The sequence below is a fragment of the Thalassophryne amazonica genome, chromosome 4, assembly GCF_902500255.1.
Source record: "Thalassophryne amazonica chromosome 4, fThaAma1.1, whole genome shotgun sequence".
Lineage (NCBI taxonomy): Eukaryota > Metazoa > Chordata > Actinopteri > Batrachoidiformes > Batrachoididae > Thalassophryne > Thalassophryne amazonica.
The window spans coordinates 136,524,519-136,551,819 of record NC_047106.1 but is presented as its reverse complement, the minus strand read 5'-3'; the positions used below and the strand labels follow the sequence as shown (position 1 = coordinate 136,551,819).

General features: G+C 39.4%; 1 protein-coding gene across 1 annotated transcript in view; it reads right to left on the bottom strand.

The window, feature by feature from the left end:
* The window catches only part of LOC117508815 (mitogen-activated protein kinase kinase kinase kinase 5-like), a 183,957-nt gene that overhangs the window by 77,825 nt on the left and 78,831 nt on the right, over positions 1-27,301 (bottom strand). Inside the window, exons 10-13 of the mRNA XM_034168648.1 lie at positions 22,439-22,501; positions 14,220-14,301; positions 4,215-4,331; positions 3,624-3,705 (exon numbers count right to left, since the gene is read on the bottom strand). Coding sequence (XP_034024539.1) covers positions 3,624-3,705; positions 4,215-4,331; positions 14,220-14,301; positions 22,439-22,501 — 344 coding nt within the window. The remainder of the gene's footprint in view (positions 1-3,623; positions 3,706-4,214; positions 4,332-14,219; positions 14,302-22,438; positions 22,502-27,301) is intronic.

Sequence of the window (27,301 nt, the reverse complement as noted above, 5' to 3'; positions counted from 1 at the left end):
TGAGGTCAATTTAAAGTTTCCAATTCACCTAAAATGCATGTCTTTGGATGTGGTAGTGAACCAGAGCACCCATGCAAACATACAGAGAACATTCAAACTCCACAGAGAAAAGGCCAGCTAGAAAGCAATCCCACGACCTTCTTTCTAGGAGGCTACAATAACCACAAAGCCACCGTGCCACCCGGATCAGTGTTTCTGATTCTTAATTTCTGTTCTGTTCTCTGTTTGAATTCCTGCCTGGTGGGGTCCTGGTGGATGGACTATACTTTTGGATGTACTGATTGGCCTATTGATTGAAATATGATAGCTTCAGATGGTGTGACGTGACTGAATGGGATTCTCAGTAAGGTGGGCAAGTTAATGAGAGTCGGCATTGAAACAGTTAAGGATTTTCAAATACTTCTGGAATTAACTCATGGTTATATCATATCTGAATGGAAGAGTACTTGCATTGATGCATATGTGCTCTCTGTACTGGAACCTTTTCTTCTGGATCTTGAGAACTTGCTTTGCTTGAAGAGGAGACATCTTGGAGCAATACTGGAAATGCATCTTGATTGAAATGTCCTACTGCAATGACTGATCTGGCATCAATATAATCACTGGCTTACAAAGACTCTAGTCTTCACCTTCTTGTTTTCTTTTCATCCCATCAGTGAGAACAGGTTGTTTAGCTGCAACATTTCTGTCAATCTGGTGTTGTGCTTTTTGTTTCCTCTTAGTATGACCATCGTAGTCTACTTGAGGTTTGTTCATAATAATCAAAAAATGCCAAGGAAGTTTTTCCTTACCACTGTCACCTGTGTGCTCGTGCATGGGTGGGAAAGGTTTCAAACTTACTTATGTACAACCCTTTGAGATGACATGATTTCAAGTCAAGTCTGGAAGCATCAGTGAGAATGGATGTCTAGTAACGTCCTACTTTTAAACTCTGATAAGACTGAAATGATGGTTTCAACATCAATTTGACCAGCTAGCACTTAGCTTAGGTTCGTGTGTCATACATCATACAGACAAAGTGGGGAACCTTGGGGTAATTTTTGATCCTACGTTGTCCTTCGATCGCCACATTAGAGACATTACGAGGACTACTTTCTTCCATCTTTGAAATATAGCAAAGATTCGCCCCATCCTGTCTATGGCTGATGCTGAGACCCTGATTCATGCTTTTGTTTCTTCTAGATTGAATTGTTATAATGTCCTGTTTTCAGGGTTACCGCAGTCCATCATTAGAGGTCTCCAGCTGGTTCAGAATGCTGCTGCCAGACTTTTGACACGAAGCAGAAGGTTTGACCATATTACCCCCATTCTGGCATCTCTTCATTGGCTTCCTGTCTCTGTGAGAGCAGACTTTAAAGTTTTACTGCTAACCTACCTAACTGTTCATGAATTGGCGCCTTGCTACCTGGCCGATTTGGTGAAACCCTACATATCGGCCCGGGCTCTTCGTTCGCAAGATGCGGGACTACTTTGTGTTCCCAGGGTGAAGAAAAAGTCTGCAGGTCAAAGAGCCTTCTCTTATCGGGCCCTGGCCTCTGTGGAACAGTCTCCCTGTGTCACTGAGGCAATCTGACTCTGTGGACACTTTTAAGTCTAGGCTCAAAACGTACTTGTTCTCCCATGCTTATGATTAGCATTTTATGTTATTACAATTTTTTAATGTACTATTTGCCTTTTATTTATTTTATTTAATCGTGTCTCTTAAATTGTGCTTTTTTAATCTTTTAATTCTTTTTAATCTGTTTTTAAATTGTTTTTATGTGAGGTGTCTTGAGACAACGTTGTTGTGAGTTGGCGAGTTATAAATTGAATCATGCGCTAGTGCCTTGTTTCTCCACATCCATGATACTACAAAACTGCCTTGGGTACTGGATGGCAGTCATTCAGGCAAACAACTGGCTTAATCCCCACATCTCTAAAGTCTAGTTACTGGGTTCTCAACATGCAAGCATCTAAGTTCTGGATCATTCATAGAGAAATATGCTACATGTCCAAAATATTGAAGCTGACACACCATCACAATGCAAGTGGCACTCCTCGTCTCAGTCTCAAATCTTTGTACCTGCCAAGACCTTGCCAATGCTGCTAGACTTTTGCGTGTGTGCCACACAGCATGTCAGTGGCTCTCATGCTATATGTGTCTGGGGGACCAATTCAGTAAGATTCCACATGAAAAAGTTGCCACCTATTTGCCTGTTTTGGCACAATTTTGTGTCTCCACCTGCTCTCCACCAGTCCTGCCTCAAATACTACCCTTAGAGATACTACCCTTACTCAGTGTACTTACCCTTAAGCATCCATTGATTCCACAAAGATCACACCATCGTTCACAAAGTCAAGGCCAGTGAACCTTTCTCAGCCAAAACAAGCACCTAACCCACTGGTTTCCACAACCCTACCCAACACTTAGTCCACGCAAGCACTGAACAGTGTAGGAGCCAGAACACATCCCTGATGAACACCACTTTTCACTTGTAAAATTCAGTCTCTGCCTCTGCTCTGTACAGCACTCACAGTATCTGTGTATAGGTTGGCTATGATATCCAGCAGCTTCTTGGGATTCCACAAATTCTCAGAATGTCCTTGAGAGCAGTTAGTCAGATAAACTGAATCTACTGCTTTAGGAAAATCAACATAAGCTGCAACAAATCACTGCTGACATTTACAATTGCATTCTTGAGTACTTGCAGAAATAGAATATGTTCAATGTTTGACTTCTTGGGCTTGAAGACAGATGCAGCAAATATCTGGAACTGAATCAAATAAAGAATGATCCTTGCAAGCACCTGCCATTACATAGAGAGCAGTGTGATACCCCTATTGTTGTTACAATCCATGTTATCACCTTTTCTTTTCCAGATTGGGAGGCCTAATCCTTTCTTCTTGTCTATAGGGATGATACCGGCCTCCCAGACTGAAACAATGATTGTTTGCAATTCCAGCAGAACAGCATTTCTACCCACCTGGAGGAGGTGAGCTCCAATCCCACAGATCCCTGGAGCCTTTCCTGCCCTCAGTGGTGTTGCGGCCTTTGTAATCTCACCAACATTTGGGGACTCACAGTTTAGTGGAGAATCGGCCACAAGAACCGTGGTAGTTAGGATTTGGAATTTAACTGAATTGATCCAACCAACTACCTGAGGCAGCTTTGTTGTGATTTGGTGCTATATAAATGAAATTCAACCTTTTTCCATGCTGCATCATAGTTTGCTCTCAGATTTCACACTGTATAAATGAACTGGACTGGCACCAACTGGGCCGAGCACTGCAGCTCATCAAGATATCAATGTTACTGCACAGGACAGGGGTGGTGGCCAAGTGGTCCTGGTTCAAACCCCACCAATGCCATATCTCTCTATGTAATGTAGCGTTGTGTCAGGAAGGGCATCTGATGTAAAACGTGTCAGTTCAACATGCAGATCCACCTCGGATTTGTGGTGGCGACCTCGAGTGCACACAAGGGAGCAGCCAGAGGAGCTTACTTTATTTAGTAAAACCATCTTGTAACTCATTCATTAACTGAAATGTTTAATTTTCACCTGCCTTAATCACTTTCAAAAATTCAATAAATATCTTTGTAAGGTTCATCATCTTTGTAAAGTAAATGGAATGTGTTTTCTTACGGCTTAATTCAGAGCTGTTCCAGCCTGCCTTGTTGTGTTTGTTGATCGACTGAATCCTCTTCAAAGCTCCAGACACGGCCTCCTTAAATCAACAGGAATATCAGTTGTTAAGAAATGTGGAGTCAATTTAAATTCACACACACATCCAAGATTGGGTCGTGGGGAGCTGGAGCCTATCCCAGCAGTCATACGGTGTGTGAGGCGGGGTATATCCTGGACAGGACACCAGTCTGTCACAGGGCCACATACAGACAAACAAACACACTCATACCAGACAATTTTTTAAGTTTCCAGTTCACCTAACCTGCATGTCTTTGGATGTAGGAGGAAGCCAGAGAACCCACGCAAATATGGGGAGAACATGCAAACTCCACACAGAAAGGCCACAGGTGGGAATCAATCCCATGGCCTTCTCGCTGTGAGGCAACAGTGCTAACCACTAACCCCCCGTGCTGCCCCAATTTCTCTTCAGTGCAATCCAAATAGAAAATAAAAATAAAATTTTAAAAAGGTAGCTGATGACGTAAATAACTACAGACTACACACAATTTTAGGTTAAGAATATGAATTGGTTCGGTATGTCTGTAACACCTCCATCTCATCCTCCTCTGTCACCAGACAAGTCTTGAGTTTCTCAGGGTGTCGATACTTCTCGAGCAGCTCCAGGGTCAGTTCCTGGTTCAGACACTGTTGAGTCAAAAATGGATTCTGTAGGAAAGAGAAGATGTGGACAGGAGGTAGTGGGACAAAGGACACAGAAAACAATCGGTACAGTGGCATGCAAGAGTGTGGGAGGCATCTGGTTTTTACTCATTAAAATTTTTTAAAGACAAATAAAAAAAAAAAAAAAAAAAAGAATTTAGGTTTCTGTATGTTAAAAATGTCTAAAATGATGCTCTATAAAACCCACAGAGAAAACAAACAGTGGTGGACATAGCTAACTGAAAAGTTAGCTTTGATAACCGCTAATCCGCTAACTGAAAAGTTCACTTTTATAATGCTAAACCAATAAACCGCTAAAAGATTTAGCAGGCATTACAGATAACCGCTAACTTTCAATATTGACTCGGTACACTGTCGGCTGCTTATAAGCCAGTTTCAAGTTTAAGCACCACAGGGGCTTCTGAGTAAATTCAAAGGCAATCACAAACCCAAAATGAACACATGAAAAATAAATAAAGAATAAAACCCCAAACACCGTCATCATCTTTATCAGAAGAAGTCACAGTTTATCTCTGTATTATATATTGTGGCAAGCTGCGTGGAAGAACGAGCCAGAGCATTTGTCTTTATGCACCCTGCCGGCTGCTGCATATAACATTTATTTTTCACATACAACAACACAGATGGTGGCAGAAGACATCAAACGCAAGGCACTTGTCACTCACAGTGACAACTTCCCTGAACTCCCATAATGCATTGCAGCCTGGCAATTGCTACAATATTTATAAACCGTTAACATAGCTGCATTCACAAACACAAAAAATACACGAAAAATAAATAAATTAAAATTAAATCCCAAACACAGTCATTGTCCTTATCAAAAGCAGTACCTCACAGTATTAACTGTCACAAATTATCTCTATATAAACACAGGAATGGCTCACCTGTGTTGTGTTCAATGCGACTGGTAAAAGCTACACCTCATCTGTTGCGCTGAGCTTCTCCACTGAAGAAAACCCACGTACGTTTTGTCTTTACATAAAAATACAGCAATAAGTGTCTTTTCACTTAAAAAAAGTGAAAAGTTTCTGCTTAAAACTGCAGTCCAGTCATAATCTATCTCAGCGACAAATATCTAAAGCTTTTCTGCAACAATCATTTCCACATAAATTCAGCATTATTTCATAATAAAAGACGGGGAAGCTCTCAGAGCGTGACAGCACCGGTGTTCTGTCGAGATGAGCTCCTGTAGCGATACTGTGATTTACTGCTTTTTATAAAGACAATGACAGTGTTTGGGATTTTATTTTTTATTTATTTATTTTTCGTGCATTTTTTGCGCATGTGTTTGTGAATGCAGCTCCATTAACGGTTTATAAATGTTGTAGCAATAGCCGGGCTGTGAATTGTTGTGCTGCAATGCATTATGGGAGTTTGGAGTTTGAGGGGGGCTTTTAATTACTGTTATTGTAGTACATGTTTGTTTAGTAGTGTTGTTGGTGTATATAGTGTTATAGTGTTCAATTCAAATACAGATTTGTTGTGTTTTATAGTTCGAGTAGTGTAGTTAGTTTGGTGAAAAGTTATGTTGTGACCCTGAGTGAAAAGTGCCTTGCATTTGATGTTTTCTGCCACTGTCTGTGCTGTTGTGTAGAGTGTTGCCAATTTGGTGACTTTCTCGCTAAATCTGGTGACTTTCTAATCCCTTTTAATGACTTATTTTCTCAAAAGCAACTAGTGACAAATCTAGCTACTTTTTCTGGCGTCACTGGAGAATTTTCTGGTGTTTGGTGACTCAAAAGTGAAAGCACCAGTCTCTTGAGATAATTACAAATAAGACATAATTACAAATAATAACAAAAGTAAAGGCATTCTTTATGATTAATTCTCTTCAAAAGAATTTCTTATAGAGCACAGTAGTTTAATGACATTTGAGAGCATCTATAAACTTAATACTGCTTATTTATTATATGGCTGCAACGCTACGCGCGCTCTGTGATTACCAGTTGGATATTTTCTCATATCAGACCGGTTTACATGACAATCAGTCCGAAATGCGTATGTTTTTAAAACGCTAAACACACAATTAGAAAAAGCAAGTCGGACATGAACGTACTCCATAAATAGCTAAACAGCATCTCAAAAAATTGAAAACTTTTTACCAGCTAACAACCGGACCATTTGTTAGCAACTTCTTCATGCAGGTGAAGCGAACAGGTCTGACTACAAGCTGTCAGCAGCTTTCATATTCGGGCAATACTGTAAGTTTGTGTGTTTATATATATATATATATATATATATATAAAATAAACGAATTATCAGACCTTCGTGTTTTTTGTACAGACCTCGCTTCACTCGGTCCGTACTGACAACACATCAGTGTGATATTATCAGTTATCAAGTTGTTCACCAATGAATATGGCTTTATACACCCTTCAGAAAACCATACACCCTGAGGTGTATGGTTTTCTTCAACTTGATAATGATTTTATCATATACCTATAAATGATAAATGTTATATGGTTTTCTGAAGGGTGTAAAAAGCCATATTCATTGGTAAAACAACTTGATAATGATTTTATCATACTCGTATACCTATAAATGATAAATGTTGTATGGTTTTCTGAAGGGTGTAAAAAGCCATATTCATTGGTAAAACAACTTGATAATAATTTTATCATATACCTATAAATGATAAATGTTGTATGGTTTTCTGAAGGGTGTAAAAGGCCATATTCATTGGTAAAACAACTTGATAATGATTTTATCATATACCTATAAATGATAAATGTTGTATGGTTTTCTGAAGGGTGTAAAAGGCCATATTCAATGGTAAAACAACTTGATAATAATTTTATCATATACCTATAAATGATAAATGTTATATGGTTTTCTGAAGGGTGTAAAAAGCCATATTCATTGGTAAAACAACTTGATAATAATTTTATCATATACCTATAAATGATAAATGTTATATGGTTTTCTGAAGGGTGTAAAAAGCCATATTCATTGGTAAAACAACTTGATAATGATTTTATCATATACCTATAAATGATAAATGTTGTATGGTTTTCTGAAGGGTGTAAAAAGCCATATTCATTGGTAAAACAACTTGATAATGATTTTATCATATACCTATAAATGATAAATGTTATATGGTTTTCTGAAGGGTGTAAAAAGCCATATTCATTGGTAAAAGAACTTGATAATAATTTTATCATATACCTATAAATAATAAATGTTGTATGGTTTTCTGAAGGGTGTAAAAGGCCATATTCATTGGTAAAACAACTTGATAATGATTTTATCATATACCTATAAATGATAAATGTTGTATGGTTTTCTGAAGGGTGTAAAAAGCCATATTCATTGGTAAAACAACTTGATAATAATTTTATCATATACCTATAAATGATAAATGTTATATGGTTTTCTGAAGGGTGTAAAAAGCCATATTCATTGGTAAAACAACTTGATAATGATTTTATCATATACCTATAAATGATAAATGTTGTATGGTTTTCTGAAGGGTGTAAAAAGCCATATTCATTGGTAAAACAACTTGATAATGATTTTATCATATACCTATAAATGATAAATGTTATATGGTTTTCTGAAGGGTGTAAAAAGCCATATTCATTGGTAAAAGAACTTGATAATAATTTTATCATATACCTATAAATGATAAATGTTGTATGGTTTTCTGAAGGGTGTAAAAGGCCATATTCATTGGTAAAACAACTTGATAATGATTTTATCATATACCTATAAATGATAAATGTTGTATGGTTTTCTGAAGGGTGTAAAAGGCCATATTCAATGGTAAAACAACTTGATAATAATTTTATCATATACCTATAAATGATAAATGTTATATGGTTTTCTGAAGGGTGTAAAAAGCCATATTCATTGGTAAAACAACTTGATAATAATTTTATCATATACCTATAAATGATAAATGTTATATGGTTTTCTGAAGGGTGTAAAAAGCCATATTCATTGGTAAAACAACTTGATAATAATTTTATCATATACCTATAAATGATAAATGTTGTATGGTTTTCTGAAGGGTGTAAAAAGCCATATTCATTGGTAAAACAACTTGATAATAATTTTATCATATACCTATAAATGATAAATGTTATATGGTTTTCTGAAGGGTGTAAAAAGCCATATTCATTGGTAAAACAACTTGATAATGATTTTATCATATACCTATAAATGATAAATGTTATATGGTTTTCTGAAGGGTGTAAAAAGCCATATTCATTGGTAAAAGAACTTGATAATGATTTTATCATATACCTATAAATGATAAATGTTGTATGGTTTTCTGAAGGGTGTAAAAGGCCATATTCATTGGTAAAACAACTTGATAATGATTTTATCATATACCTATAAATGATAAATGTTGTATGGTTTTCTGAAGGGTGTAAAAGGCCATATTCAATGGTAAAACAACTTGATAATAATTTTATCATATACCTATAAATGATAAATGTTATATGGTTTTCTGAAGGGTGTAAAAAGCCATATTCATTGGTAAAACAACTTGATAATAATTTTATCATATACCTATAAATGATAAATGTTGTATGGTTTTCTGAAGGGTGTAAAAAGCCATATTCATTGGTAAAACAACTTGATAATAATTTTATCATATACCTATAAATGATAAATGTTACATGGTTTTCTGAAGGGTGTAAAAAGCCATATTCATTGGTAAAACAACTTGATAATAATTTTATCATATACCTATAAATGATAAATGTTGTATGGTTTTCTGAAGGGTGTAAAAAGCCATATTCATTGGTAAAACAACTTGATAATGATTTTATCATATACCTATAAATGATAAATGTTATATGGTTTTCTGAAGGGTGTAAAAAGCCATATTCATTGGTAAAAGAACTTGATAATAATTTTATCATATACCTATAAATGATAAATGTTGTATGGTTTTCTGAAGGGTGTAAAAGGCCATATTCATTGGTAAAACAACTTGATAATGATTTTATCATATACCTATAAATGATAAATGTTGTATGGTTTTCTGAAGGGTGTAAAAGGCCATATTCAATGGTAAAACAACTTGATAATAATTTTATCATATACCTATAAATGATAAATGTTATATGGTTTTCTGAAGGGTGTAAAAAGCCATATTCATTGGTAAAAGAACTTGATAATAATTTTATCATATACCTATAAATGATAAATGTTGTATGGTTTTCTGAAGGGTGTAAAAGGCCATATTCATTGGTAAAACAACTTGATAATGATTTTATCATATACCTATAAATGATAAATGTTGTATGGTTTTCTGAAGGGTGTAAAAGGCCATATTCAATGGTAAAACAACTTGATAATAATTTTATCATATACCTATAAATGATAAATGTTATATGGTTTTCTGAAGGGTGTAAAAAGCCATATTCATTGGTAAAACTTGATAATAATTTTATCATATACCTATAAATGATAAATGTTATATGGTTTTCTGAAGGGTGTAAAAAGCCATATTCATTGGTAAAACAACTTGATAATAATTTTATCATATACCTATAAATGATAAATGTTGTATGGTTTTCTGAAGGGTGTAAAAAGCCATATTCATTGGTAAAACAACTTGATAATAATTTTATCATATACCTATAAATGATAAATGTTATATGGTTTTCTGAAGGGTGTAAAAAGCCATATTCATTGGTAAAACAACTTGATAATGATTTTATCATATACCTATAAATGATAAATGTTATATGGTTTTCTGAAGGGTGTAAAAAGCCATATTCATTGGTAAAAGAACTTGATAATGATTTTATCATATACCTATAAATGATAAATGTTGTATGGTTTTCTGAAGGGTGTAAAAGGCCATATTCATTGGTAAAACAACTTGATAATGATTTTATCATATACCTATAAATGATAAATGTTGTATGGTTTTCTGAAGGGTGTAAAAGGCCATATTCAATGGTAAAACAACTTGATAATAATTTTATCATATACCTATAAATGATAAATGTTATATGGTTTTCTGAAGGGTGTAAAAAGCCATATTCATTGGTAAAACAACTTGATAATAATTTTATCATATACCTATAAATGATAAATGTTGTATGGTTTTCTGAAGGGTGTAAAAAGCCATATTCATTGGTAAAACAACTTGATAATAATTTTATCATATACCTATAAATGATAAATGTTACATGGTTTTCTGAAGGGTGTAAAAAGCCATATTCATTGGTAAAACAACTTGATAATAATTTTATCATATACCTATAAATGATAAATGTTGTATGGTTTTCTGAAGGGTGTAAAAAGCCATATTCATTGGTAAAACAACTTGATAATGATTTTATCATATACCTATAAATGATAAATGTTATATGGTTTTCTGAAGGGTGTAAAAAGCCATATTCATTGGTAAAAGAACTTGATAATAATTTTATCATATACCTATAAATGATAAATGTTGTATGGTTTTCTGAAGGGTGTAAAAGGCCATATTCATTGGTAAAACAACTTGATAATGATTTTATCATATACCTATAAATGATAAATGTTGTATGGTTTTCTGAAGGGTGTAAAAGGCCATATTCAATGGTAAAACAACTTGATAATAATTTTATCATATACCTATAAATGATAAATGTTATATGGTTTTCTGAAGGGTGTAAAAAGCCATATTCATTGGTAAAACAACTTGATAATAATTTTATCATATACCTATAAATGATAAATGTTATATGGTTTTCTGAAGGGTGTAAAAAGCCATATTCATTGGTAAAACAACTTGATAATAATTTTATCATATACCTATAAATGATAAATGTTGTATGGTTTTCTGAAGGGTGTAAAAAGCCATATTCATTGGTAAAACAACTTGATAATAATTTTTATCATATACCTATAAATGATAAATGTTGTATGGTTTTCTGAAGGGTGTAAAAGGCCATATTCATTGGTGAACAACTTGATAATGATTTTATCATATATAGTGGTCCCTCGTTTATCATGGGAGTTACGTTCTAAAAATAACCCGCGATAGGTGAAATCCACGAAGTAGTCGGCGTTATTTCTTACAATTATTATAGATGTTTTAAGGCTGTAAAATGCCTCACTACACACTTTATACACTTTTCTCAAACAGGCATTAATATTTTCTCACTTTTCTCTCCTGTGTAAACACTCAAAGTTCAAACCTTAGTAGAAAAAAATAGAACGTTTTCCTATAAATAATTATGATGGCTTTTAGAACTAACGAATTTAATTTTAACGATCAACCTACGAGGTTGGACACGTAAGAAATTATTAACAGTGACTCACCAGTATTTCACAGTTCCTCTGACCGCGCCTCTTCATCGTGGCGCCGCTCCACTGTCCGGATTGGCTGATTACTCGGGTGGTATGAAAAATATTACCCGTCCGCGAAAAGGGTGTATTGCTATTTATTCTTTAGTGTTTTACCCAATCATATTGGCGTATCATTTATAGGTATATGATAATTCCCCGTACAGACCTCACAGTCAGTTAATAATCCTTTAATATTGTTCAAATTCAGCCAGAAGTCTGTGTAAATTCCTTTTCAATACTTTGCATTAATGAATATGGAATTTACCAAACAATATTAAAAGGTTGATAATGTATTCAATGATCTCTCCCACAATGTTTTTTTTCCCCCTACAGCATCTGTTATGACATCATACTATGCAAATAATAAAATACAAAAATGTTAGCAGTGGAACTAAATTTAGTTTGCTGATGGTTTTCAAAATTAGCTGAAGAGCTAATACGCTGATGAAAAAGTTAGCTCTGCTAATTAGCAGTTAGCAGATTAGCAGAACTGTGCCCACCACTGAAAATAAGTCATTAAGATGACATAAATCAACATGACAGAAATTAAACCAGGCCTCTGACTCAAGTCATATTTTTTGAGCCAGTAATCTACTTTTAATAGGTGTCATGATGTTTTCTGTAGTTTGAAGACTGCCAGCAGATCAGCAGTGTAACAAAGATCAGCCACCAAGACACATGCTGCTGTTGAAATTATTCTGACATTACCTACAGTCATGCATTAGTGCATTACCACCAAGTGCACACAGTGGGTATGTGTGAATCATCACAATGACACGCACGTCAATGTTTTATCTTGCTGGAACAGTAAATGTCCAAACCAGAGTCAGTCAGCATAGATGCCTTTACGGTGTCAAATCTTGCGCGTAATCACATTCTGGGAGGCCGAGATTTCGTTGTCAGTGTAAACAAGCGTTTGCAGCAACTTCTTTGCAAAATTGCGTTGTTATGGAGGTGAGTTCAACCAAAATATATATTTAGGTGTTTAACTAAAATAATCGTTTTTAATGTGAGTTTTTTTTTTTTTTTTAAAGCGTGTTGTTGTTAGGGTTGAATGTCAGGAACCGGTTCTTTTCGGGGATCCTTAAAAATTATTCAATCCATCGACATCAAAGCGCGCTTTGCTTTGAACTAGAGCCCGACGGATATGGATTTATTGAGGCCGATGCCGATAATGATATTCGGATGAAAAAAAATGCCGATAATCGATAAATCGGCTGATTTGCCGATAAAAAAAAATCAGCTGATTTATTGGCTAAGTGAATAAAATGTTCTTTTTTGGACCCTTAACAAAAAAGGTGTGAGCTAAAAACTGAAGCTTTGTCCTCATATTGATTAACTTTATAACAGAGAAGAATTTTCAAGTTCAAAAAATGCAAAAATGCAATTGGAGCAGTTAGGGGGCTATTCAAATGGGCCAACTAGTAAGATATCACTCCTGAAAACGATCTTTGCCATATCACGTGAGGTAAATCTGTCCTACAATTGGATTTTGGAAAGACATGTGACGGAGAGCCAATTCCGATTGGACACTCACATTGCGCACGTCATCACACATCTTCTATGAGGAGTACCAAGATGGCCAATGGTGGATCGAAAGTCCACGGAGTGAACTTTTCAGCCAAAAACAAAAGTATGTTTCTATCTCATATCATTAAAAAGTTATTTACAGTTTAGTAAAGCTCGGTCCCAGCCGTTGTATACGATGGCGTCAGCCCCAGAGGGTTAATGGCGAACGGCAGTAATTCCCAGAACCCTTCTGGACAACCAGTGAATCTGAATGTTTCAACCTCTTAGCAGTAAACGAAAGTTTTTCATACAAGAAATAAGGTCTACACAACGTGGGCTTAATAAAAAGCGTGACTGACGCAATGAAGCACATTTGACACATTACTACATAAACTGAGTTAATCAAACTGAGTTGAACTGAAATGGGAGAAATGTGGGGTGAATGTAATCGCAAAGTTATTACAAACAACATCCTTATAAACTTACTTGTATGCTTTTGTCAGCCGATCAGTGCAGTGTGACGGCGAACTACGGGGGCTGGTGATAAACACATTTAAGCAGGGGTGTAAGCAGCTCTCAGTTGAATGGAGTCAGAGCTCCATCTACTGGACAAAGGGTGCAAGGACATTTTACATTGCCGACACAAACATTATTTTAGTAACTGTTCTGTTTATGAGAAATTATCGGAGTTCTATCGGTAAAATTTCGGCCGATAGTGAGTAATTTGAAAAGGGCTTATATTGGCCGATAATATTGGCCAGCCGATATATCGGTCTGGCTCTACTTTGAACCTTGAACCAATGAAGCAGTGCTTCGATCTTCGATCTGCTGCTTCATTGGTTCTTTGTTTTATTTCGCTTTATCTTAATTTTTCCCCACTAAAACCCTAAAGAGCATATGTCTGTGAATTATTATCAAGCCTCCCTCCCCAGTGCGCAAAAGATTCTGGAATACGCTAAACAGATGCAGATTTGATCATTTTCATGAAAGAATCACAAAAATCACAATGACAGTTTTACTCAAGCTGCCTTGAGTAAACATGGAGAGAAAGAGAATGTTACTGACTGAAAGCATCTTGGAGGCACTGGGTCTCTTCTTCGGGTTCCTCACTAACATGGCCTTCACAAATGTATAAAATATAGAAGACCTGTAAATCACACACAAAATATCACATATAAACAAAAATATCTTCACCACAGAGGGTTTAAAAGTCCCAAGTGCCTGCTGATAAACTGTTTTTTTAACTGCATTCTGCCATAACTGGTGAAGCAACAAACAATATGTTGAATCCACTGTCTCTACAATCACAGCCACTGATGCATCGGACTCCACTGTAGATGTCATGGGCCTCTTGGTGGCTTCTTTCGTGAGTCTCACAAAGTAGCACAAAGCCAAGTGCAAGTGTCACCGCTTGTTTCCACCTGATGCACTTGTCATTTGCATCCTCTAATGAACAAAACCACTTGCAGTCATGTGTTGGTTGAAAAATGAGGTCACATCGAGCTGAGAACTGGTGCATTGATATCACCCCTGATCAGAAAGAGTTTGCACCATCGACCAGCAAAAACCTTAAATCCAACAGTCAGTTGCGCCTCACATTCACCACACACGTGTACGTTTTCTTCAACACATCACTGCCAGTCACCTGAAACAGCATAAAATTAATATTACTAACACAATCACTACAGATAAAACCATTCGGATCCAGCAGAAAGTCCCCAAAATATAAATACTTAAAATATGTATTTTAGTAAATTTATGAAATTAAATTAGTCAAGTATATAAAAAACTCCCACAGAACAATAGCTCACAATATTAGAAGGCATCTTTAGTCATTTGGCAGCATGGTGGATTAGCGGTTAGCACTGTTGCCTCACAGCTAGAATGTCATGCGATCGATTCCCACCTGTGGCCTTTCTGTGTGGAGTTTGCATGTTCTCCCCATGTTTGCATGGGTTTCTTTCAGTTTCGTCCCACATTTAAAGGCAGGGTAGGTGAATTGGAAACTTTATAATTGTCCAGGTCTTCAGTGCAAAAGAGGTCTTGATCTCAATGGGACTAACCGGGTTAAATAAAGGTTAAATTAGTCATCAATGAGTCAGTGACTAATCACAGCAATAAATTAATAAGGTCAAATTGTGTTTATGAAATATGAGTTGATAAATAAAACATACTTTATTATGATCACTGCCAATAAATATGGCTATAACTTGGTGAATCATTAGTCCACTTTTTAGTTAATTCCTGAGAAACATATTCAAATGTCCTTCTAAATATATTTAAAGAAGTTGTAGTTTGTAATTGGTAAATGCTGTCACAACGATCTGGCGGGGAGGGAGTGCGTAAGGTGAGGCGACAGTACAAAATGCAATGAGCAGGTGATGAGAAACAGGTGTGAAGAAAACATCCAGAATGAGGGTGTGGACAGACAAAGGTAACCGCCCACCTCCAAACACCAAGTGCCCAGTATATCATATGTTGTATAATAGACCCCTTTCCATTCTGGGTGTGGTTACCCATAATGCACTGTGCAATACCATTTTGTTGGGCAACCTGCTGCAGACAAAAGCTAAAGCTGAAGCAAGAACAATCAAAATGTCTTGATGTAAACACCTCCGTTTACATCAAGTAAATCATGCTACAGTGATTCTTTGAATGAAGCAACATTTACTCCTTGCAAGGAGAAGTTAAAAGCGTTTAATGATCCTTATGATGTAGAAGCTTGCAACTGGAGTAATTTTGTCATGACTAAAATATTTAATGTTCTGAAAGGGATGATTTTTGCAGGCAATATTCAATTTTATATATCCAACATAGATTACCAGCTGAAATATGTATGAAAAAAAATTGCTACTTTTTTCAATGGGTTGTGAGTCACATGGTATCAGAGAAGCCTTGACCCCCGACCACATTGAAAGTAACCAAATTTATTAAAAATAAAAAGCTAAGAAATCACATGTACATAAGTATTCTCACCCTTTGCTCAGTACTTTGTTGATGCACCTTTGGCAGCAATTACAGCCTCAAGTCTTCTTGAATATGACTCCAAAAGCTTGGTGCACCTAACTTTGGGCAGTTTTGTCCATTCCTCTTTGCAGTAGAGAAGCTTGAAGCTTCGACTGGACTGGGTTGCTTGACGCGAGGACGTTTCGCTTCTAATCAGAGAAACGTCCTCGCATCAAGCAACCCAGTCCAGTCGACGATTCAACTTCTCTACTATGGAAACCACCTGGACAACTGAGAGCCTTCACAGAAACATTCCTCTTTGCAGCACATCTCAAGCTCCATCAGGCTGGATGGGGAGCTTCAGTGCACAGCCATTTTCAGATCTCTCCAGAGATGATGGTCTGGGCTCGAGATGGGCCACTCAAGGACATTGACAGAGTTCTCCTCAAGCCAATCCTTTGACACAGTTGAATACAAAAGTTTGGGTGCCCCTGATCATTTTCATTATTTTCCTTTATAAATCGTTGGTTGTGTGGATCAGAAATTTCAGTTAAATATATCATATAGCAGCTGATCATACTAATATTTGAAAAGTGAAATGAAGTTTTTAGTATTTGTAGAAAGTGCGCAAGAATTAAACCAAATTGGGCAGGTACATAAATTTGGGCACCCTTGTCATTTTATTGATTTGAATACATTTAGCACTAATTATTGGAACACAAAATTGGCTTGGTAAGCTCATTGACCCTTGACCTCCTTACACAGGTGAATCCAATCATGAGAAAGAGTATTTAAGGTGGCCATTTGCAAATGTTTCTCCTCTTTCCATCTCTTCTAATGAGCGGCAACATAGGAGCTTCTAAACAACTCTCAAATGACCTGAAAACAGACTGTTCAACATCATGGTTTAGAAGACGGATACAAAAAGCTGTCTGAGATTTCAGCTGTCAGTTTCCACTGTGTGGAACATAGTGAGGAAATGGAAGACCACAGGAACAGTACTAGTTAAGGCCCAAAGTGGCAGGCCAAGAAAAATCTCAGATAAGCTGAAGTGAAGGATGATGAGAACAGTCATAGTCAACCCACAGACCTGCTCCAACATGATCTTGCTACAGATAGTGTCTCTGTGCATCGTTCAACTATACAGCACACTTTGCACAAAGAGATGCTGTATGATGCTGTAATGCAGAGGAAGCCTTTTCTGTGTACACACCACAGAGTCGCTTCAGGTATGCTAAACTTCATTTTGGAATAATGTGCTGTGGACTGATGAAACTAAAATTGAGTTATTTGGACAAAACAAGGATAGTATGCATGGCTGAAAAAGAACACAGCATTCAAAGAAAAACACTTGCTACCTACAGTAAAATTTGGAGATGGTTCCATCATGCTATGGGGCTGTGTGGCCAGTGCAGGTACTGGGAATATTGTTAAAGTTGAGGGTCACATGGATTCCAGTCAATATCAGCAGATTCTTGAGAACAATGTTCATGAATCAGTGACTAAGTTGACGTTGCACCGAGGCTGGATCTTTCAACAAGACAACGACCCCAAACACTGCTCAAAATCTACTAAGGCATTCATACAGAGAACAAGTAAAATGTTCTGGAATGGCCATCTCAGTCTCCAGACGTGAATATTATTGAAAATTTGTGGTGTGATTTTAAGCATGGTGTCCATACTCGGAAACCAACAAACCTGACTGAACTGGAGATGTTTTGTAAAGAAGAATGGTCGAAAATACCTTCAACCAGAATCCAGACTCTCACTGTAAGCCATAGGAAGCATTTAGAGGCTGTTATTTCTGCAAAAGGAGGATCTAGTAAATATTGATTTATTTTTTTCTGTTGGGGTGCCCCAATTTATGCACCTGCCTAATTTTGTTTAAAGAATTATTGCACACTGTCTGTAAATCCTATAAACTTCATTTCACTTCTCAAATATCACTGTGTTTTTCTGCTATATGATATATTTAAGTGAAATTGCTGATCCAAACAACCAATGATTTGTAAAAGACAATCATGGAAATCATCAAGGGTGCCCAAACTTTTACATACATCTGTATCTTGACTGTGTTCTTAGGTTCATTGTCCTACTGAAAGATGGACCATTGCCCCAGTCTGAGGTCAAGAGCGCTCTGGAGCAGGTTTTCATCCAGGATGTCTCTGTACATTGCTGAATTCATCTTTCCCTCAATCCTGACTAGTCTCCCAGTTCCTGCTACTGAAAAATATCCCCCCAGCATGATGCTGCCACCACCATGCTTCACTGTTGGGATGGTGCCTGGTTTCCTCCAAACATGACGCCTGGCATTCATGCCAAAGAGTTCAATCTTTGTCTCATCAGACCAGAGAATTTTGTTTTTCATGGTCTGAGAGTCCTTCGGGGGCTTTTTGTCAAACTCCAGGTGGGCTGCCATGTGACTTTTACTAAGGAGTGGCTTCCGTCTGGCCACTCTACCATACAGACCTGATTGGTGGATTGCTGCAGAGATGTTTGTTCTTCTGGAAGGTTCTCCTCTCTCCACAGAGAAATGCTGAAGCTCAGACAGAGTGACCATCAGGTTCTTGGTCACGTCCCTGACTAAGGTCCTTCTCCCCCAATCACTCAGTTTAGACGGGCGGCCAGCTGTAGGAAGAGGTAAATCCGAGGGCCTGGATCTGAACTGAATCAGATGATAGAGGCCACTGTACTCATTGGGACCTTCAAAGCAGCAGAAATGTTTCTGTACCCTTCCCCAGATTTGTGCCGCGAGACAATCCTGTCTCAGAGGTCTACAGACAATTCCTTTGACTTCATGCTTGGTTTGTGCTCTGACATGCACCGTCAACTTTGGGACCTTATATGTAGACATGTGTGTGCCTTTCCAAATCATGTCCAGTCAACTGATTTTAACCCAGGTGGACTCCAATTAAGCTGAAGAAACATCTCAAGAATGATCAGTAGAAACAGGATGCCCCTGAGCTCAATTTTGAGCTTCATGGCAAAGGCTGTGAATATTTATGTACATGTGATAGGCTTTTTTTTTATTTTTGATTTTAATAAATTTGCAAAAATCTCTACAAACGTTTTCACATTGACATTATGGGGTGTTGTGTGTAGAATCTTGAAGAAAAAATAAATTGAATCCATTTTGGAATAAGACTGTAACATAAAAGGTGAAAAAAGTGAAGCGCATTGAATACTTTCTGAATGCACTGTATGTGCTATGGCCAGATGAAAGATGTGTGTTCTCTTGGCCTTCTCCAGCCACTTGAAATCTCAGCAGTGAAGCACGTATGTGCTGGATCACGCTCAGTGAAATGCCCCACATGTTCAATGCACCATACAGTGACTGTAGCGATACCCAAGGATCTTCTGACGAGACCCGGAACTTGAGACCTGAAAGACTTCCAGTCATTACCTTAGGTCACTGGTTAGGTTCAAAGCCTCACAACCATACAATAAGTGATGAAGCAACTCCCTGCAAAGGTACTGATGTCGCCAAACACCTCTGTCCAGTGATCTCTGTGACTGCATATGGGCCAGCATGGTCCTGCATACACCCCCCACCCCCCCACAACAGTATAAATTTGACATCATTAGAAAGCTTAGAATATCTAGATTACAAAAATAATTGGTAACAGTAAAAATACTGGGCCTCACTATGATATTTAAGCACTTTTATTGACCCACCCTAGCCAAAAGACAATGTCCGATTGTGACATCTGATATTTTTTTACACAAAGAGTTACCAAATCATCAATGTTTAAGCGAATGAGACATTTAAGACACTAAATGCAAGCTGTCTTTATATAGAATCTGACATTTTGAATTATGTGCACAGCTTTCTTATTCAAACCAGAGGATATGAATTCATACAAACCCCTGTGTCGAAGGTTGTAATGACACAGTCTTGACCTACTTCATGTGTGGCCTTTTCTGCTATAGGCATCCTCTGACAGTTTTGTATTCCGTAATAGGGTGGTTAATGACAGTGTAATAATCTAATGCTGTCATATGTTAAGGTGAGGCTCAGTATTTTTACTGTAACCAGTTATTTTTGTAATCTAGACATCCTAAGCATTCTAATGATGCCACGTTTTTAGGGTTGGGGGGAGGGGGGTGCACGCGAGACCATGGCCCATGGCCTACAAGCATCTCTCAGTCTCTGACAGGCGGGTTAGGACACAAATGCGAGGCTCACACAAACAGCTCTGGTTGTAGAAAGACTTTAGTGGTGAGGATAGTGATGGTCGGCAGATGGAAAGGCAGTCCAAAAACACAGCAGTACAACAATCACCAGGCTTAGGCGAGATCGGAACAAACGGGCAGGAGGTCGAGAACACAATGAGGCAGGCAGGACTATGGAACACGAAATCAAGAGCTGGAGAGAAGGCAAAAGGCGCATCAATCTGGTGAGGAACAAACACAACCAGTGAGCTTAAATGACCCCAGGTGACAATCAGCAAATCAAGAACATGTGTGCATTGAAGGCATCAGAAACAGGGCGTGGTCAGAGAGAGAGAAAGAGACAGAGACACCCTTCACCAAGAACCAGGAGACAAACAAAAGAGATAGCAAAAGACAGACCCAAGCAGAACATTCCCCACAAGAGCATGAATGCACAGAAAAGCAATGCATAAGAAAAAAGGAAAGAAACAAAGCAAATCAAAAGCAAATCAGAAAATCAGACGTAATATCAAACCCTGACAGTCTCAAAGTAAGTGAATGTCTATACAAGTTCAACACTCTCACCACATACAGAAACACTCTAGATTGGCTGAGCCCAGGAAGTCACTGAAAGCCTGGATCTTACTCTTGTTCCAGGACAAAATGCCCCTCCGGTCACTTAGTTGTTAAGATAGTTTGTCGTTTGAGGGTTTAAGCCCTCTGAGGCAAGTTTGAAGTATCGTGATATACACTCAACAAAAATATAAACACTTTTGGTTTTGCTCTGATTTGTTATAAGCTGAACTCAAACATCTGAAACATTTTCTATATTTTTCTATACAAAAGACCTGTTTCTCTCAAATATTGTTCATAAATCTGTCTAAATCTATGTTAGTGAGCACTTCTCTTTTGCTGAGATAATCCATCCTACCTTACAGGTGTGGCATATCAAGATGCTGATTAGACAGTATGATTATTGCACAGGTCACACATTGTGACCAGCCTTAGGCTGGTCACCATAAAAGGCCACTCTGAAATGTTCAGTTTTATCTCACAGCACAATGCCACAGATATCCCACGTTTTGAGGGAGTGTGCAATTGGCATACTGACTGCAGGAATGTCCACCAGAGCTGTTGCCCATGAACTGAATGTTCATTTCTCAATCATAAGCCATCTCCAAAGGTGTTTCAGAGAATGTGGCAGTACATCCTCACAATCCCAGACCACATGCAACCACACCAGCCCAGGACCTCCACATGTTCACCTCCGAAATCGTCTGAGAATTTCTGCACAAACTGTCAGAAACCATCTCAGGGAAGCTCATCTGCATATTAGTCATCCTCATCAGGGTCTCATCCTGACTGTGGTTTGTTGTCATAACTGATTTGAGTGGGCAAATGCTCACCTTCGATGGCATTTGGGACATTGGACAGGTGTCCTCTTCACGGATGAATCTCGGTTTTCACTGTTCAGGGCAGATGGCAGACAGCGTGTTGTGGTATTGTGTGGGTGAGCAGTTTGCTGATATCAACATTGTGGATCAAGTGGCCCATGATGGCGGTGGGGTTATGGTGTGGGCAGGTGTATGTTACGGACAACGAACACAGGTGCATTTTTTTGATTGCATCTGAATGCACAGAAAAACCGTGATGAGGTCATCGGAGCCACTGTTGTGTCAATCATCCACAACCATCCAGCATCCTCACTGGACATGTCACCCACTGAGCATGTTTGGGATGCTCTGGATCGGCGTATATGACAGCATGTTCCAGTTCCTGCCAATATCCAGCAACTTCACACAGCCAGTGAAGTGGAGCAGACCAACATTCCACACGTCACAATCAACAACCTGATCGACTCTATCTGAAGGAGATGTGATGCAAATGGTGGTCACACCAGATACTGACTGGTTTTCTGGTCACTTCCGGGTGTTGGTTGTCTTAACAGCTTCAGTCATGTTCAACCATCTTTAAATAGGGTAGTCCTAGTCCGTGCTCCATTGGGGGAAAAAAATTGAAGCAAAAGCAGCATTTGTTGCGGTTCTGGCTGAGAATGCAGCTATGTGCAGCTTTACTTTCATTTTCAATATGTGCTTTATAAGCCAGCCAGTTGTCAGAACTCAGAAAATAGCAACAGCACATGCACTTTGGTTAAATACAATATACAGAAAATAGCTAGAATTTACCATTTTGACTTGTCCTTTAGTTTTGGAGGTTGGTAGCCGCTCTTGGACATGAGAAACAGGACCCTGAAGAGAAAAACAAAGCACAACAATGAGGACCTGGTTTCATGTTTATTGTTCACCGAGGGCCTGATTTACTAAAGCAGGGGTGGCCAAGTTCGGTCCTCGAGAGCCACCTTATAATATAATTACTCTAAATCAATAATAATGACAGTATTTATTTAAAATACATAAAGTATATTGTTTGAATTGCATAATAATTATGTTGCCTATGTATAGAGTATTTATATTTTATTAATACTAAATACATAAAGCTGAGGATTATGCATTTCAAATAAATAGGATTAATGAATATGCATCATGTAAGGTTTATTCGGTAGGTTTGTATTAAAATTATCTAAAAAAAAGTAAATGGGATTCTGTCATGTAATAAAATTACATAAATCTTAAAAGTTAGGGCAAATATTTCTGTGTGTATTTTATGGAAACTCTGATTGCACTGAAGTGAAAACAGACTTGTCTGGATCCCAACTGTTTGTCAAGAACTTGCAAATTACATATGTGGTGGAAAATGTGACAACAGCATGAAAGTTAGATACTCAGTGATGTGTAAATTAATTGGTGTTTTATCAGCAGCAGGTGCTTTATGCTGTAGTTCAGATGAACACTGAGACACAGCAACAGTGGCGGATCCAGAAAATTTTCCATGGGGTGGCAAGAGGTCTTTGCAGGGTGGCATGGGAGGATGGTACGTGAGAAACCCCATATACATGTAAATAAAATTGGGGAATATCCTCTGTCTGTTGTGAATATACTAGTTTTTAATATTCCAAACTGCCTGCATGCAAAGCATTATGCTGCATCACTTAAAAGGGAATATTCCAGAAATGACCAAGACACTTATTTTTGCGGCTCCATGAAGTGTTTCAGGGAATGTCTTTAAATGGGGCACTGTGGTGACCCCTACCAGGAGCATCTGAAGGGGTAAGAAGAGAGAGTGTGTGTGTGTGTGAGTGTGTGTGTGTGTGTGTGTGTGAAGGTGACTTTGTGCATTTGAGCCAGGGCCATAGCTAAGTATTGAGAGGTGTATATTTACAGTGCATCCGGAAAGTATTCACAGTGCTTCACTTGTTCCACTTTTTTTTTATTTTACAGCCTTATTCCAAAATTCTACACACAATACCCCATAATGTGAAAAAAGTTTTTTTTTTATCCATCCATCCATTTTCTTCCGCTTCATCCGGAGTCGGATCGCGGGGGCAGCAGCTCAAGCAAAGCCGCCCAGACCTCCCGATCCACACACACCTCCCCCAGCTCCTCCGGGGGAACCTCAAGGCATTCTCAAGCCAGCTGAGAGATGCAGTCCCTCCAGCGTGTCCTGGGTCTTCCCCGGGGCCTCCTCCCAATGGGACGTGCCCAGAACACGTCTCCAGCAAGGCGTCCAGGGGGCATCCAGAAAAGATGCCCGAGCCACCTCAACTGACTCCTTTCGATGTGGAGGAGCAGCGGCTCGACTCCGAGCTCCTCCCGAGTGGCCGAGCTCCTCACCCTATCTCTAAGGGAGCGCCCAGCCACCCTGCGGAGGAAACTCATCTCGGCCACTTGTACTCACGATCTCGTTCTTTCGGTCATGAGCCAAATCTCATGACCATAGGTGAGGATCGGAACGTAGATCAATCGGTAAATCGAGAGCTTTGCCCCCCTACTCAGCTCTCTCTTCATCACGATGGTCCGATACAGCGACCGCATCACTGCAGATACTGCACCAATCCGTCTATTGATCTCACGCTCCATCCGTCCCTCACTCGTGAACAAGACCCTGAGATACTTAAACTCCTCCACTTGAGGCAAGGACACTCCACTGACCTGAAGAGGGCAAAGCACCTTTTTCCGGTCGAGAACCATGGCCTCGGATTTGGAGGTGCTGATTCTCATCCCAGACGCTTCACACTCGGCTGCAAACCGCCTTAGTGCACGCTGAAGGTCCTGATTTGATGAAGCCAACAGAATCACATCGTCTGCAAACAGCAGAGACGAGATTCTGTGGTTCCCAAACCAGACCCCTCTACACCCTGGCTGCGCCTAGAAATTCTGTCCATAAAAATAATGAACAGAACCGGTGACAAAGGGCAGCCCTGGCGGAGGCCAACGTGCACTGGAAACAGGTTTGACTTACTACCGGCAATGCGAACCAAGCTCCTGCTGCAACCGTACAGGGACCGGATAGCCCTTAGCAAAGGACCCCAGACCCCGTACTCCCAGAGCACCCCCCACAGGGTGCCCCGAGGGACACGGTCAAACGCCTTCTCCAGATCCACAAAACACATGTGGACTGGTTGGGCGAACTCCCATGAACCCTCGAGCACCCAATGGAGTGTGTAGAGCTGGTCTAGTGTGCCGCGACCAGGACGAAAACCACACTGCTCCGCCTGATTCCGAGGTTCGACCATCGGTCGAATTCTCCTCTCCAGTACTCCAGAATAGACCTTACTGGGGAGGCTGAGGCGTGTGATCCCCCTATAGTTAGAACACACCCTCCGGTCCCCCTTCTTAAACAGAGGGACCACCACCCCGGTCTGCCAATCCAGAGGCACTGTCCCTGATCGCCACGAGATGTTGCAGAGGCATGTCAGCCAAGACAGTCCCACAACATCCAGAGACTTAAGGTACTCAGGATGGATTTCATCCATCCCAGGAGCCTTGCCACCGAGGAGCTTTCTAACCATCTCGGTGACTTCGGCCTGGGTAATGGATGAGTCCACCTCTGAGTACCTAGTCTCTGCTTCCTCTTCGGAAGACATGACAATGGGATTGAGGAGATCCTCGAAGTATTCCTTCCACCGCCCGACAACATCCCCAGTCAGGGTCAACAGCTCCCCACCCTCACTGTAAACAGTGCGGGTGGAGAGCTGCTTCCTCCTCCTGATGCGCCGGACGATTTGCCAGAATCTCTTCGAGGCCGACCGATAGTCCTCCTCCATGGCCTCCCCGAACTCCTCCCAGACCTGAGTTTTTGCCTCTGCGACCGCACGAGCTGCGGCATGCTTGGCCTGCCGGTACCTGTCAGTTGCCTCCAGGGTCCCACCTACCAACAAAGATAAGTAGGACTCCTTCTTCAGCTTGACGGCATCCCTTACTTCCGGCGTCCACCACCGGGTTCGGGGATTGCCGCCGTGACAGGCACCAGAGACTTTGTGACCACAGCTACGAGTGGCCGCATCAACAATGGAGGTGGAGAACATGGTCCACTCGGACTCCATGTCTCCAGTTTTTTTTTTTTTTTTGCAAATTTATTAAAAATAAAAAAACCTACCTGCCACGTCCCATTGGGAGGAAGCCCCGGGGAAGACCCAGGACACGCTGGAGGGACTACGTCTCTCAGCTGGCTTGGGAACGCCTTGTGGTTCCCCCGGAGGAGCTGGGGGAGGTGTGTGTGGATTGGGAGGTCTGGGCGGCTTTGCTTGAGCTGCTGCCCCCGTGACCCGACTCCGGATAAAGCGGAAGAAAATAGATGGATGGATGGATGGAAAAAAAAACCTAAGAAATCACATGTACATAAGTATTCACAGACTTTGCCATGAAGTTCAAAATTGAGCTCAGGTGTTTCCTGTTTCCTCTGATCATCCTTGAGATGTTTCTACCTGCATGAGTCCACCTGCGGTAAATTCCATTGATTGGATGTGATTTGGAAAGGGCCCCATCACACTTAGTACGAATGAGCACCAGCCAAGCCGAATTAGCAAAAATGGGGAAAAAAAATCCAAACTTCAAGGTGCAGTTGGGAGGGACAGACATTGTGTCGTTCAAGACCGTGTGTGCAATTCTGTCCGACGTTTACGACTGCGCTTCAATACTTCCCGAATGTGGTTCGAATTTTCATTGGGAGGGGATTCAGGCTCATTCGGCCTCTCGTGTGATGGGCGTAAAGGCCACAGTAAAGACTCCACTTTCTGAGAATCCTCAGGAAAAATAACATAAACCAGAGATTGCTCGTGTCTTTTTACCGCTTGAACATGGAGAGCATCCTCACATACTGCCTCTGTACATGGTTTGCCAGCACCACGGGGCAAACAGGAAAGAGCTCCAGAGAGATACCAAAATGGCACACAAGATTATTGGGTGACCTATAACCCATGCTTTTGGGGGGGGGGGGGGGGGGGGCCTTCATGGCTCTTACTGTCTCAGGAGAGCCAAGAACCATCCTAAAGGACTCATGCCACCCTGGACACTCTCTGTTTGACCTGCTGCCATCAGGCAGACGGAACAGGGCCATTAAAGCAAGAACAAATAGACTGAAAAACAGTTTCTACCCAACTGCTGTTAGAGCTTTGAATGCCACCGGAACCAAATAGCCAGGTCACATGCCACACTTGACATTTGTTTTTGTGTAATATCCACAGTTTTGTATGTACCTTTCTCTTTTTTATATGCAATCTCTTTTTTGCTACTACATTCTGATAATTTTTTTTCTTTTTAAATTTGTGCTCTTTCATTCAGTTAAATTTTATGTTTATTTTTCTTCTCTTCTCCAGAACTTTAAAGTCGCGTGGAGGATGCAACTGCGTATGCACACACATGCACAGTTGCGTGGAGGACAAGAATGATTTTCGACAGGAATGTCATCCCATCAGAACACTGGGCTGGACGTGGAGTAATACATCCAAATGTGAAACGGCTGAATATTTTGCCACAGTTACCCGGTGTTATACGGTCTGAAATCTCACGCGATTAACCAATCAGATTTGTGGAATAAATGTAATTGGATTAGAATTTGTATTATATTTTATCTTATGAAAAGTCATTTCAAACACGACTTTTTCCTTGAAAATTTTTTCCAAGGTAACGGTTTGTGGAATTGGAAACTAG